General features: G+C 41.0%; 1 protein-coding gene across 1 annotated transcript in view; it reads left to right on the forward strand.

Annotated features, from left to right (window-relative positions):
* SBSPON (somatomedin B and thrombospondin type 1 domain containing) overlaps positions 1–13868 on the forward strand; it is a 44317-nt gene that overhangs the window by 10549 nt on the left and 19900 nt on the right. The window contains exon 2 of the mRNA XM_049781841.1: positions 10581–10775. Within this exon, the coding sequence (XP_049637798.1) occupies positions 10581–10775 (195 nt within the window). The remainder of the gene's footprint in view (positions 1–10580; positions 10776–13868) is intronic.

Raw genomic sequence — 13868 nt, forward strand, 5'->3', positions numbered from 1 at the left:
GAGATGTCTTTTTCTGGAGATTTAGCAGGACCTACAAAGCATGAGGCTCCTTGATATGTTCCCTACACTCAGAGTTTCTCAGAACAGAGAGCAGAAACAGAGACAAAGGAAAGCTGACTACTGGGGAAAGGAAGCTAGTTTTCACTTCAGTTGAGGGTGGGAATGGAAGGGAGAACAGACTGAGGCCTCAGTGTCCTCAGCCTGGGCTGACTCTGGAGTGTGGGGAAATGCATGGTTGGTAGGTATTGGGGTTAGATAGGAGAAGGCATTGAGACTCTCAGTGGGCTTTCATTACTCAAGTCAACATGAATGGGCAGGAGAGCATGCTTGATCAGAAACCACATCCACAGTGCTCTGTGCCAGGCTATTATTTACTGAAATAAATCAAGGTTCAGCAACTCAGAGCCCCAGGTCACTCATTATAAATAGAAGCATTCTACTTCTTGGCCTCCCATTTTCTTACCCATTGCTGTGTGGGTATTAATGCCACCTTTCAAACCCCTTTGACTTTATTTTCTTTTGACTTTATTTTTCAAGTACCTTAAATCTGAATGAAAAATACAACTGGGTAGAACAAATTATAACTGTAGAGAACATACTTCTGTTCTTTCTGCTTTTTTCATCTTGGTAAACACCATATTTATTTATCAAGTTTGGCTAAAAGATAAAATATAACTTTCTCTTTCTAAGCAGAAAGGTCCTAATTATTTTTAGCTTAGTGAAAATTAAGATTAGTTGGAATGGTTAAATTTTGCCCTAAAAATCTATTCTGAAACTAATTCTCTGAACTGTTATTAAGATATGGGGTTCAATACCAGTAATTTATCTCTAGAGTCTTCATCATGCACTACTGACACACAAAAATGAATAGAATTTTTTTCTCATTGGCTGTACCAATAAAAAGGTAAAGTTGAGAAACAGATACAACTCATCCAGCTCTGGAAAAACTTCTTAGAAGTCTTGTGGGGCAGGATCAATAATACAGTAGGTAGGGCATTGACATGTGACCAAATTGGTTCAATCCCTGGCATCCCATATAGTCCCCTTAAACCTTTCCAGGAATGATCCCTAAGTGGAAAGACAGGAGTAAGCCCTGAGCACTGCTGGATGTGGTCAAAAGCCAAAAACAATAGAGAACTTGCTTAACAGATTTATAGCACCTTAATTTTAATTCCTCAGCTAGTACCTAGAGTGTGTTTTATAATATCCTAAAAATGTGACATTAGATCTTTGATGGACAACTTATCAAAGAGAATGGCATTAACCTAAGTAGGTAAGGATAAAATTTAAGCTGATCACTTTTCTTAGATTTATAAGGGGATCTAAGAAGCAATCTGACCCAAAGCCCAGAGCAATAGTACAGCAAGTAGGGTGCTTGCCTTGCATGCAGCCAACCCAGGTTTGATCCCTGGTATCCTATGTGGTCCCCTGAGCATCAACCACTAGGAGCAATTTTTTTGTTGTTGTTTGGGTTTTTGGGTCACACCCAGTGGCGCTCAGGGGTTACTCCTGGCTTTGAGGTCAGAAATTGCTCCTGGCAGGCTTGGGGGACCATATGGGATGCTGGGAATCGAACCACCACCCATCCTGAGTCAGCTGAGTGCAACGCAAATGCCCAACTGCTATGCTATCTCTCTAGCCCCTCACTAGAAGCAATTTCTTAACAGAGCACCAGATGTAAGCCTTGACCATGGCTTGGTATGGGCCAAAGGCAAAGAAAAAGAAGAAAAAGAAATAAACTGGCCAAAACTGGCTGGCATAATATTTAGAAGATGAGAACCAATGCTTGGAAAGATAAATGGACTTCAAAAATCCTCTAGAAGAGCAATGCCACCAAATAGTGATGCATTAGAGAACTGAGATTTTATTGATGCCAGAATGCCCAGAAGGGCAGCATGTGACTTCCCTGCCTTTATGTCATCAGCAGAAAGGAGGTAGTGCCGCTTTTGAACCTGACTTCTTAGAATTTGGTGTGCAGTCATGGAGAGCACCGTCATTGAGGATTCCCCAGCATTTACTCCATGCCAGGTTTTTATTGATGACCCAGTTCTAACCTAACTATTGTTGCTACCAGCTGAGATTATTTATCACTTTGATCTTAATTTATAGACAAAGTAACCAGGGCAATAAGAGGCTAGTTGGGTTATACAAAATCACATTATCCATAGAGATGGAACAAGATTTGAATCCCAGCATTATGTATACCCAGACTACACATAAAAACAATATTTTTATTTGTTTGTTTGTTTGTTTCTGGGGCCATACCCAGCTATGCTCAGGGGTTACTCCTGGCTCTGAGCTCAGAAATCACTTCTGCAGAATTGAGGGATCATATGATGCCAAGAATTGAACCAGAGTGCTTCCGGTATTGGCTGTATGCAAGGCAATTGCCCTACTGCTATGCTATTGCTCCGGCCCCAACCATATGTTGTTGTTGTTGTTGTTTTTTTACTGATATAAAGGATTTTGGCTTAATGATAATAAGCCAAGATAAAGTCCTAAATAAATACTGGTATAGTTAACACATTCCTTGTTTGTTCCTCAAGGTGTAGAGATGTATCTTGAAATCAGAGATATAACACAGGAGTAAGGCGCTTGTCTTGCATAGTTAAATTCTTGGCATCTCATATGGTTGCCCAAACAGACCAGGTCTGAGCACCACTGGGTGTGGCCCCAAAACTGAAATTAAAAAAAAATATTCTGTTCTTGTTTGAAATCCCAAAGGGTGTCTGGTGCTGTTTGATAACATTTAACAAAACATGTGAGCAGTCGGATCATCTCAGGATGTTATCTGTGGCTTCAAAGGGCAATGCCATCTGGGTGTATTCATAATTTATAAAATAATATTTCCCTTCCCTGTCCATAAAATGTGCTTGCTGCAAAATTGAAAAATACACACAAGAAGACAAAAAGTCACCTGGTCACTCACCGCTCAGGAAATCATCTTTATCTTTCTGATCTCATTGCTTTTGTGTACGAAGTTGGCTAGGTTAGGGGTGGTGAGGGGAAAATGTCCCAGCAATGCTTGGGAGTCATTTCTGGTAATACTGAGCCAGTATTTCTGCTTCAGTGATTGGCTCCATGATATTACTGCTTCTGTATAATAGGAACCATGAAATACAAGGTCTTGGACAAGGCATGTGCCCCAGTCCTCTGAGTTACCTACCATTTTATCTGTTTCATTTTATGGGTTTATATGATATTTAAAATTTTCATTTTCTACGAAGGTAGCCCAGGCTATTATTTTGTTAATATGACTATATCTAATTAATGTCTCAAAAGAAAAAGAAAACTATTGTGACCCAAATAACATGCTTTGTGAAGAGGAAAAAAAGAATGAGCTGACCATTTAATTGGAGTTCTTTGAAGGGTAACTTGGCACTTAAGCAATGTGGTCACATTCAACTTTCAGAGATTTGCCAAGTTTCCTCAGAAAAGTATTACCAAAGAGATGTGGAGAGAGAATAAAGGCAGATAACACAAAGTATGTCACCATATGTGTGTGTAGTATTTTCTTTCTTTCTTTCTTTCTTTCTTTCTTTCTTTCTTTCTTTCTTTCTTTCTTTCTTTCTTTTTTTCTTTCTTTCTTTCTTCTTTCTTTCTTTCTTTCTTTCATCTTTTTCTTTCTTTCTGTTTCTTCTTTGTTTCTTTCTTTCTTTCTTTCTTTCTTTCTTTCTTTCTTTCTTTCTTTCTTTCTTTCTTTCTTTCTTTCTTTCTTTCTTTATTTCTTTCTTTTTTTTATAAAATGTCAAGAAAAAAGCTATACATAAATAGTTCTGCTGTGAGGAAAGAGTAAGTAAAAAGAATATAATTTCAGAGTAGGTAGGGATATTTGAGTTTAACAATATGAGAGAGAAAGCACATGCTTGCATGCTTGTGGGTGGTCTTCAAGTATTACATGGCAGAGAGCCAAACAGACAGGCCCAGATTTCAACGGATTGAGGGGGAGAGTCTTCATTTGGTGATTAACCACAGAGACTCTACAACCAGAGAATAAGGTCAAGACCTTACAGGAAGAAGAAAACATCCAAAGTATTTTTATGAAATGAAGATCTCTGGTTGTGAGCTCCAAGTGGTGCTCTCCTTGTTGCAGTAGATGTGTGTGTGTGTGCACGCGCGCGCACACACACACACACACACACACACACACACACACACACACTCTGTGGCATTATAAAAGAAATTAGGAAAAATTAGTTGTCTTAAATAATGAGGATGGTGTGGCTAGTGTTAGATGCCCAACTCATTGAGCTTGTGAGTAGAGTTGGAGAAAATCTCACTGCTGCTCTGAGAGAGGAAGTGTCTATAGAAGACAAGTCTCCAAGATGGCCTCATCAATGTGCGAAGTCTGGGCTGTAAGAGAACAATAAGTCCATGAATAGAGAAAAGAAAGGGGAAAACAAGCAGATTTTATATCACCATATTCACAAATTCTCATTTGTTTTCATTTCACTCATATTTCACAGTGCTCGGGGCTACTCCTGGCATGTGCACAGTACTGGGAATGAAACAGGGATTGGTTAGAAGTGAGATAAATGCCTTACCCCTCATTACTATCTGTTCTAAAATCATTATATTTGATTTTGTTATTTTTAGGGGGCTACACCCAGTGGTGATCAGGGCTTTTTTCTGACTCTGTGCTCAGAAATCTCTCTTGGTGGGGCTTGAGGGACCACTTGGGAGTGCTGGGAATGCACCCTGCCTTCTGTACTATTTCTCCAGCTCCCATGGTGCCTAAAATTTTTGAATGAGAGATATTTGGATCAAATAAAAACAAAATTATTTCAAAGTATAAAAAATAAAAATGTTAAGTGGTTGGTTCATTACAGATGTCGTAATGCGAGAGAAAGAAACAGATTAGAAGGGATATGAAGGGAGCCGGAGTGATAGCACAGCAGTAGGACATTTGCCTTGCATGTGATTGCATGACCTGAGACGGACATGGGTTCAATACGTGGCATCCCATAGGGTCCCCAGAGCCTGCCAGGAGTGATTTCTGAGTGCAGAGCCAGGCCAGGAGTGGCCTCAAAACCATTTAAAAGGACGGTTATGAAGAACCATGGCTCCTTGGGAGAAGCTCAGTTCTACCTAACTGAAGAAGTCACAGGACGTAATGCTCTTTTCATAGATGGCTTTAGGGACTGAAATTTTTAGGAAAACCCCATGCAGCTCTGCTGACACCAGGACTGAGCATTTGAGGGGCCAAGGGACTGTACAGGGGGTTAAGATGCTTTATGCAAGCTGATACTGGTTCAAGTCCCTGCACTCTATATACTTTGAAGTTGCTTGAGTACCACTGGGTGTGATCCCTGAGTACAGACAAGAAATAAGCCCTCGAGCACTGCTAAATGTGGCCAAACAGCCTCTGGTCCCTGCCAAAATGAAATTCTGTGTTTTGGGTTATGGAATTACTGATCTTACTCCTGTCCTGCTGGCATCCCTCTGCCTGTACTTCTAACTAAAGATAGGAGCAGAAAAGAATTTGTTTAATTTTGAAACAAGGTTTAAAACAAGAAGGAAGAACTTGCCCAGTACTATTTATCCATCCATTTATTCAGCTGGTATTTACTACATGTCTATTCTGTGTTCATCTACGATAAAACTGAAACAAAAAACTTAGCAACAATGAAATACATAAATACTAAATTATGAGTTATAGAGATGTCAGAAGGCCAGGAACATAGCCCTGAGAGGACATAATTGTGTGTGTGCATATTGTGTGCTGAGTGATTCCGTAGATAAATTGTCCTGAGCAGGACTGCCTGGAAAGGAATTAATCAACTTTGGTCTAAATGATGCATTGAGCCCAGCCACGCCCAGTGTGGATAGAATATTCCCTGTAAATCCAATGCAAGTTTGAGAGTTTCTGATGTAAAAGAGTTCAGTGTGTTGGGAGAAAAATATGCCAGCATCATTGGAGTTTGAAGCAGAGATATTTAGGTTCAGGAAGTGGGTAAAAAGAGAGAGAGAGAGAAAGAGAGAGAGAGAGAGAAAGAGAGAGAGAGAGATAACACCATATGAAAGTGAAAGGGCCACAAAGGACCCTGCAGACTCCAGTAGGAAATTCACATTGTATTCTATATCCAATGACAAATCATTAGTTTTTAAAAGTTTTAGGCTCAAGAACATAGTGTAAAGGGCTGGTGCATGCTGGGTTTAGAGGAGACCTAGTTTCAATCCCTGCCACTACATGATCTTTCAAGTACATCCAAGGTGTGACCTCTATACACAGAACTGGCAGCTACCCTTGGTTCCCTTCCTCCTTCATGGGCCAAAGAGATAGTATAGGGGTTAAGGTTCTTTTCTTGAATGTAGCTGACTCTTGCACTATCAGAAGTAACCCCTCAATACAGAGTCAGGAGTAATCAGTGAGCACTGCCAGGTGTGGCCCAAAGAACAAAAATTTAAATATTAAAATAAAATAAAACCCTCACTTTTTTTGGTGGGGTCTATACCGGAATCATCCCTGGTGGTGCTTGGAGGACTGTATGAGGAGATAGGGTTGAACCAAGTCGGCTACTTGCAAGGCAAACTTTCTAGCCACTGCACTCTCTCCAGCTCCAAAGCTTCCTCTTTTGACTCAGTGGTACATTTTTAAAAGTAATTACACTTAAACAAGATGAGCTATACCTGTTAGGACATGTGAAAATGTGCCCTTCTCTTATCCCAGTTTTATCACTACAGCATGTAGTGTACCTTCCTGTTCTGGGCCATTTGCTTTGCGATCATAGTGGGGACATCTGATAATTAGGAAACCCTTAAGGAAGGGGAGACTGGATGGGACATGAGTAAAGTTCTATCTATTCCTTACAATCTGCACTAACCGTTAGCTAAGTCATTCCTCAGTGAGCTGGGAGCCAGGGTATCTCTTCTCTGTGCCTTCTCTTGACTTTTCTCCAGCCCTCTATTCTGGCTCTTGGGATCACCTCTCAAGTAAAGTACTTGCATTCAAACCTATACCTCAGGATAAATTTCTGGGAAAATAACTGAATGTTATTTTGAATTTAAACAAAGAATAAGATTAAAGATAAAGCTTGTTTAACTTCTTGGTGCTCATTAAATTTAGACTCTTTTTCCCTAAAAGAGATATGTTAGGATCTTCAATCCTACCTTTTGTGTTGTTGGCTTTTGGAGCCATGCCTAGTAGTGTTCAGTGGCTTCTCCCAGTTCTGTGCTCAGGGCCTTTTTCCTGGTATGATCAGAAGATCATATGGTGCTAGAGAACAAACCTGGGTCTCCGGCATGTTCAGCTGTTTGAGTCATCACTAATCTCAGGAAAGAATATTTTGATATGCTATATTTCTACATGAAGAAGAATTTTAGGGGGAAGAATATTAATGGAATGGAAATTTGTGTCATGTGGCTATTGTGGTAAAAATCTGCTATGTTTTTATACTTTCCCTAACCTCCCTGACCAAAACATCTCTTGTGATTCTACAAGAATTGTAGTTCAAATCTAATCAAAGTCTGGAAGTTAATGAAGAATAGAATCTTTCATGCAAAATAGAGTAACTAACTAAAATATTTTATGCAATGCCTTTCTACTTATAAAACTCAAGCATTTTTCTTTTATTTCTTCAAGTAAATCCCATTAGATGACATTGTTTAGGGTCCCAGAACATTTTGCTTCTTTTTATGAGGTGTTAAAATTACAGTTTGGAAAAATAGAATATAGTGTTTTGACAAAGACAAACCTTGGTCAATAGGAACCACAGAGGATTTGCTGTAATTTGGGGACTTTGTAGATGAAACAATTAAAATAAGTCAACATTGAACACAAGTGGCATATGGCAAAGAAAATCTAGGACACAAATAAAACTCTAAAACTCTAAATTTAACATTTAGTCATACAAATTTAATCACAAAAGTATGGGCTTAGAGAGTTAGTGTGATGGGCTGAGCTTATGCTATGCATATAGGCCTTGTTTTGACTCCTGGGTTCTGTTATAGTCCCTAGACTGGGCATTACCTGGAACAAACCCCAATCATGAAGCCAGAAGTAGTTCTGATCTCTGTTAAGTGTAGACCCCCCAAAGCAAAAACAAACAAGCAAACACTCTCTCTATAAAGTGATCCATTACCATACCCAGCATTCAACCCCAATTTCGGTTTTATAGAACATCAACTTTTAAAAACAGTTAGTGCTCAGAACTTACTCCTGCCTTTGTGTTCAGGGATCAATTCTGGCAGTACTCAGAGAACCAGGGGTTGAGCATATGCAAGACAAGCTAGAACCTTACCTACTATACTACCTCTCCAGCCCCCAAGCATAATATTAATTTTAAGTCCTACTGGTCAAGACAGGACTAGTTATACTTAAGGATGAGATATTGGGGAAGAAATAAGGACAGAAGGAGTCTTTCTCAGTCAGCTCCCCGCCTGCCAGTTTCTTTAAATGCTTTTGGACCTATGGGTTAATTATATCATAGGATCATCAAAACCAAAAGGAAAGAGTCAGCACAAGCAGCAGGAAATGACCTGTGATGAGTTTCTAAAGGATGTGTGCATGACAGATATTGGGAACGAATTCTAAAGTGGCTCAATCTTGCTTCTTAGGTAATTGACTTAATAACAGAGTTTTGAGATGATTGATAAAAGGATGCCTTAACACAGTTTGTAATTTTTGAATCACTGACAGATGTTCATATTACACGTGATCTTTTCCCTGGCAGGGGCAGCTCGGTGCTGCCAAAGAAGACATTTTCCAAAAACCATGAACCCTAGAGAGTTCCTGAAACAGTGGGGGCTTTCAAGGCTAGCTCTAGGGTCTCTAAGATGTTAAAGTGAATGAAGCCAACAGAAAATAAAGTATGGGGATGATAGGAAAGAATCAATAGAGCTTTTCCCATTTTGCCTTTTATCCTTGGACAGGATGTCCACATTTTTCAATATCCATCATCTATTTCTTTCAATGTCAACTCTTGAGATAGTCTTTTAATTTTATCATAGGTGGTGTCAGGGATGAATCTAGGAACTGTCTCATGTAAAGCACTCTAACCCTATTAGGTATTATTTTTGTTTGTTTGTTTTTTGTTTTGGGGTCACACCCCGCATCGATCAGGGGTTACTCCTGGCTCTACGCTCAGAGATCACTCCTGGCAGGCTCGGGGGACCATATGGGATGCTGGGATTTGAACCACAGTCCTTCTGCATGCAAGGCAGATGCCCTACCTCTATGCTATCTCTCCGGCCCTTAGGTATTATTTTTGTATTAGGTATTGTTTTGCTCCCCCTCCCTGCTTTATTGTTTTGGTGCCACACCCAAACAATATACTTGGTGAGAGGAGGTGTCTCCTGGCCGGGGACCATGCAGTTTTCTTTGATCCCCAGATAGGGGATCAAAGAAAACCAAGTCTCCTGCATGCAGTGCACACACTGGCAATTTAAACTATCTTCCTGCCCTCCTTAAGTCTTTAAATGGGAATGTTAACTATATTAGCCACAAAAATTTTACAGATGGAGAGAAATGGACCCTATGGTCAAACTCTTTGCTTGACTCCATGTGCAGTTGTGGCTTTGTGAGCTCTCACAGTTCTAGCTCTCAGTTCTAGCTCCAGTCAGTAGCTTCTGAGTGTGTGCACAGTAAAGAGAAGATTTTGGAGAAACTAACTACCAGGTCCCTCTCTGCTGTCTTAGTTTGTATCTCATCGAGACACATGTGTTGAGATATGGTGATGGAATTTGGGGCTGGTGAGATTTGGCTTTTCCTTTTCCCTTCTATCCTTCTCCCTCCTTTCTTCCTCTCTCTTTCACTCCCTCCTTTCTTCCTCTTTCACTCCTTCCTTCCTTCCCTTCTAAACCTTCCCTCCCTCCATCCTCTTCCTTCCTCCTTTCCTCCATTCCTACACCTTTCTCTTTCCCTCCTTCTTCCTCCCTCCCTCCTTCCATTTTATTCCTCCTTCCTCCCTTCTTTCCTTCATTTCCTCCCTCCTTCCCTCCCTTCTTCTCTCCCTTCTTTCTTTCCTTAAAAAAGAAGGAAAAAAAAAGAAAGATTTGTCTTGTATACTTTTATATTTTTTCCACCTTCCCATAGTTTGCAATGACACTGGCTGTCTGTTAGAGAATAAATGGTCCTGGCTGGGAAGGTTCAAATTAATATCAAGGAGGTACAAGCCTGGGCCGGAGTGGTAACTCAGCAGTAGGGTGTTTGCCTTGCACGTGGCTGACCCAGGATGGACACAGGTTCGATCCCCAGCATCCCATCGAGCCAGGAGTGATTTCTGAATTCAGAGCCAGGAGTAACCTCTGAGCACCGCCAGGTGTGACCCCCCCAAAAATCCCAAAAAGCAAACAAACAAACAAAAAAGGAGGCACACGCCCTGATTTAAGCCCAGGAGTATAAGGAAATTCCCTGCAGGTCCCATCTCTGACTCAGGGCTATTTCTGACTCAGATCCACCCCAGGCTTCTGGAAAAAATCCTCCTCTGACACCTGCTTCTCAGTTATCTAGGGTACGGGGGTAGGGAGTTGCCTGGAACCTGGGGTGGCCCTGTCCAGCCTGACAGCAAGGCCAGCTGGCTGTCCTGACTCAGGTGAGCGTCCATCGATCCATCGATCCATCCGTCCTTGTTGTCTTTCAGCTCGTCCATGCATCGTGGGGCAGTGGAGCCCTTGGAGTGGATGTGCAGACCGATGCAAGCCATCCATCCGTGTGCGGAGGCGCTCGGTGCAACAAGAGGCCCAGAATGGGGGTGAACCCTGCCCTCCCCTGCAAGAGAGAGCCAGCTGCCTGGAGTACTCGACGCCCCAAGGCCAGGAGTGTGGGCACAGCTTTGGTACTGAGGTTTGGGTGATCAGGGCCTTTGTAGTTTAGGACAGCTTGCCTGCCACCTCTTTGCCCCAGAAAAGAAGGGGTGTGAAGTGTGGGATATGAGTGGAAGGGTGCCAGGAAGGGAATGTTTCTCCAGGACTGCACTGCAGGGAATGGGATGGGCCTGGCTGCCCCCGCAAAGATAAAAAGCTGGAGAAATGCTTGCTTGGTAAAGGAATCAGCGACCAGCTGTCCAAATGCCTCCTTCGCCCCACCTTTTCTCTGGGTGTTTTGCAATCCGAGGTTCCCTGCTCATTGCCCTTGTGCTGGGCAGGAAGGGCTCCTGCATCATATGGGGTGAGTCATTGCAATTGAGTTGGCCACAGAAGACCCAAGGTAGGAAGACAATATTTCACATTGAATAGTGAAGTGTCCCATTAGGATCCCTCTGTGCCACTGTAATTCATCTCTCCATAGTCACGGATTAACTCAATTTACCTGGGGGCCGCAGGAGGCAAAGTCGGGGTGATCCTTGAGTGCAAAGTCAATAGTAAGCCTTGAACATTTGGGGTGTGACCCAAACAACTAAAACAAAACAAAACAAAAAAAGATTCCTCTAGGGCAGGGCCACAAAATGTACGGAGGGCTGCAAACGGCCCACGGGCCGCGAGTTTGAGACCCCTGCTTAAATGTTAGAATCTTAGACCTAAAACACCTACTCCCCACTTTTCTATCTCTTTTCTCGCCTTCCTTTTTTCTCCTTGCTTCTCTTTTTCTTTCTTTCTCTTTTTCTTTCTCTTTCTTCCTTTCTTTCTCTTTCTTTCTCTCTTTCTCTTTCTTTCTTTCTCTTTCTTTCTTTCTTTCTTTCTTTCTTTTTTCTTTCTTCTTTCTTTTTCTTTCTCTTTCTTTCTTTTCTTTCTTTCTTCTTTCTTTCTTTCTTCCTTCCTTCCTTTCTTTCTTTCTTTCTTTCTTTCTTTCTTTCTTTCTTTCTTCTCTCTCTATCCTTCCCTCCCTCCCTTCCTTCCTTCCTTCCTTCCTTCCTTCCTTCCTTTCTTTCTTTCTTTCTTTCTTTTTCTTTCTTTCTTTCTTTCTTTCTTTCTTTCTTTCTTTCTTTCTTTTCTTTTCTTTCTCTTCTTTCTTTTCTTTCTTCTCTCTCTCTCTTCTTTCTTTCTTTTCTTTCTTTCTTTCTTTCTTTCTTTTCTTTCTTTCTTTCTTTCTCTCTCTCTTTCTTCTTTCTTTCTTTCTTTCTCTCTCTCTCTCTCTCTCTCTTTCTTTCTCTTTCTTTCTTTCTTTCTTTCTCTTTCTTTCTTTCTTTCTTTCTTTCTTTCTTTCTTTCTTTCTTTCTTTCTTTCTTTCTTTCTTTCTTTCTTTCTTTCTTCTCTTTCTTCTTTCTTTCTTTTACTTATGTATATATCTTTTATTTATTTTATTTATATTTATTTATCTTTCATTTATTTATTTATCCTTCTTTTATTTCTGTTTTCTTTCCCCTTCATTCTTTCTTGTTCTTTTTCTCTTCTCCCGCCTTCCCTTCTTACTTTGTTTCTGTTCCTGTCGACCTATTTGTTTTAATTTCCTTTTTTTTTTTTTTGGCTTAGGAAACATTTTTTTTAATTTTATTGTGGCTGAAGTGAATAACAAATCTTTTACAGTAATATTTAAGGTACATAGTGTATCTTTTTTTTCTCAACTTCACTGGGATTGCCTCAGCGGTGTTGGAAATGACGCAGTACCTAGATTCAACTGTCCAGAAGCATGTGCTCAGCTCACTGACCTATTTCTCCACTTTCAGAACTCTTCCTTTCAAGTCACAGCAACTGGACAATTATCAAATTTATAATTTAAAAATAAAACAAAACGGGCCCGGAGAGATAGCACAGCAGCGTTTGCCTCGCAAGCAGCCGATCCAGGACCAAAGGTGGTTGGTTCGAATCCCGGTGTCCCATATGGTCCCCCGTGCCTGCCAGGAGCTATTTCTGAGCAGATAGCCAGGAGTAACCCCTGAGCACTGCCGGGTGTGGCCCCAAAACAAACAAACAAAAAAAAATAAAACAAAACAAAACATAAAAGAGAAAAGCAAGCCAACAAACCAAAAATTGGGACTGGAGAGATAGTACAGTGGGCAGGGCAATTGTTTTGCATGCAGCTGACCTGAATTCAATCCTGTGCACCCCATTTGGTCCCTTAAGCACCACTAAGTGTGATGCTCTAAATAAAAATAAGCATCAAAAAATTATTTCTGGCTATAGGGTGGCCACACCGGGGCTTGATTTTTAATGAGTTGGGAACCTTATTAACTCATAAGAATATGAGCAAAAATGGGCTGGAGCAATAGTACAGTCTGTAGGGCATGTGTCTTACACATGGTTGATACAGGCTTGATCCTTAGAATCCCATATGATCCCTTTCCTGAGCACTGCCAAGAGTAACCCCTGAATGCAGCTGAGTGTGGTCCTAGAAACAAACAAACAAAAAAAAATAAACAAGCAAAAACAAAAAAAAAAAGAAGAAATGAGCAAAAAAGCCAATGTAGATGGAACTTGATGGAAAGAAATTCTGACATCTTAAGATCACAAAGATTTATGCTTTTCATAAGCAGAAATTTTCATATCAACATGGCAGACCATTTTATTATTCCTCTTTTTAAATTATTTTATTTGGGGACACCCAGTGGCACTCGGGGGTTACTCCTGACTCTGCTACTCAGAAATCACTCCTGGCAGGCCCGGGGGAACCATATGGGATACCAGGAATTGAACCCGGGTCCATCCAGGCCACTGCGTGCAAGGCAAATGCCCTACTGCTGTGCTATCGTTCTGGCTCCCCACTTTTTGAATTTCCATATTTAGACATTTATTTAAAATTGCCTTGATGCCAGACAGGTAAGTTGACCCAGAACTTACTGTCATGTAGAATAAAGAAAAATAAGCTACAATTGAATACAACTAATAGCAAATGCATAAGAAGTGTGTGGTGCAAGGGGCTGGAGCAGTGGCACAGTGGTAAGGCGTTTGCCTTGCATGCGGCTGACCCAGGACAGACCACAGTTAGATCCCCTGGTGTCCCTTATGGGCCCCCAAACCAGGAGCAATTTCTGAGTGCATAGTCAGGGGTAACC

Source organism: Suncus etruscus, chromosome 10 (genome assembly GCF_024139225.1).
Source record: "Suncus etruscus isolate mSunEtr1 chromosome 10, mSunEtr1.pri.cur, whole genome shotgun sequence".
Lineage (NCBI taxonomy): Eukaryota > Metazoa > Chordata > Mammalia > Eulipotyphla > Soricidae > Suncus > Suncus etruscus.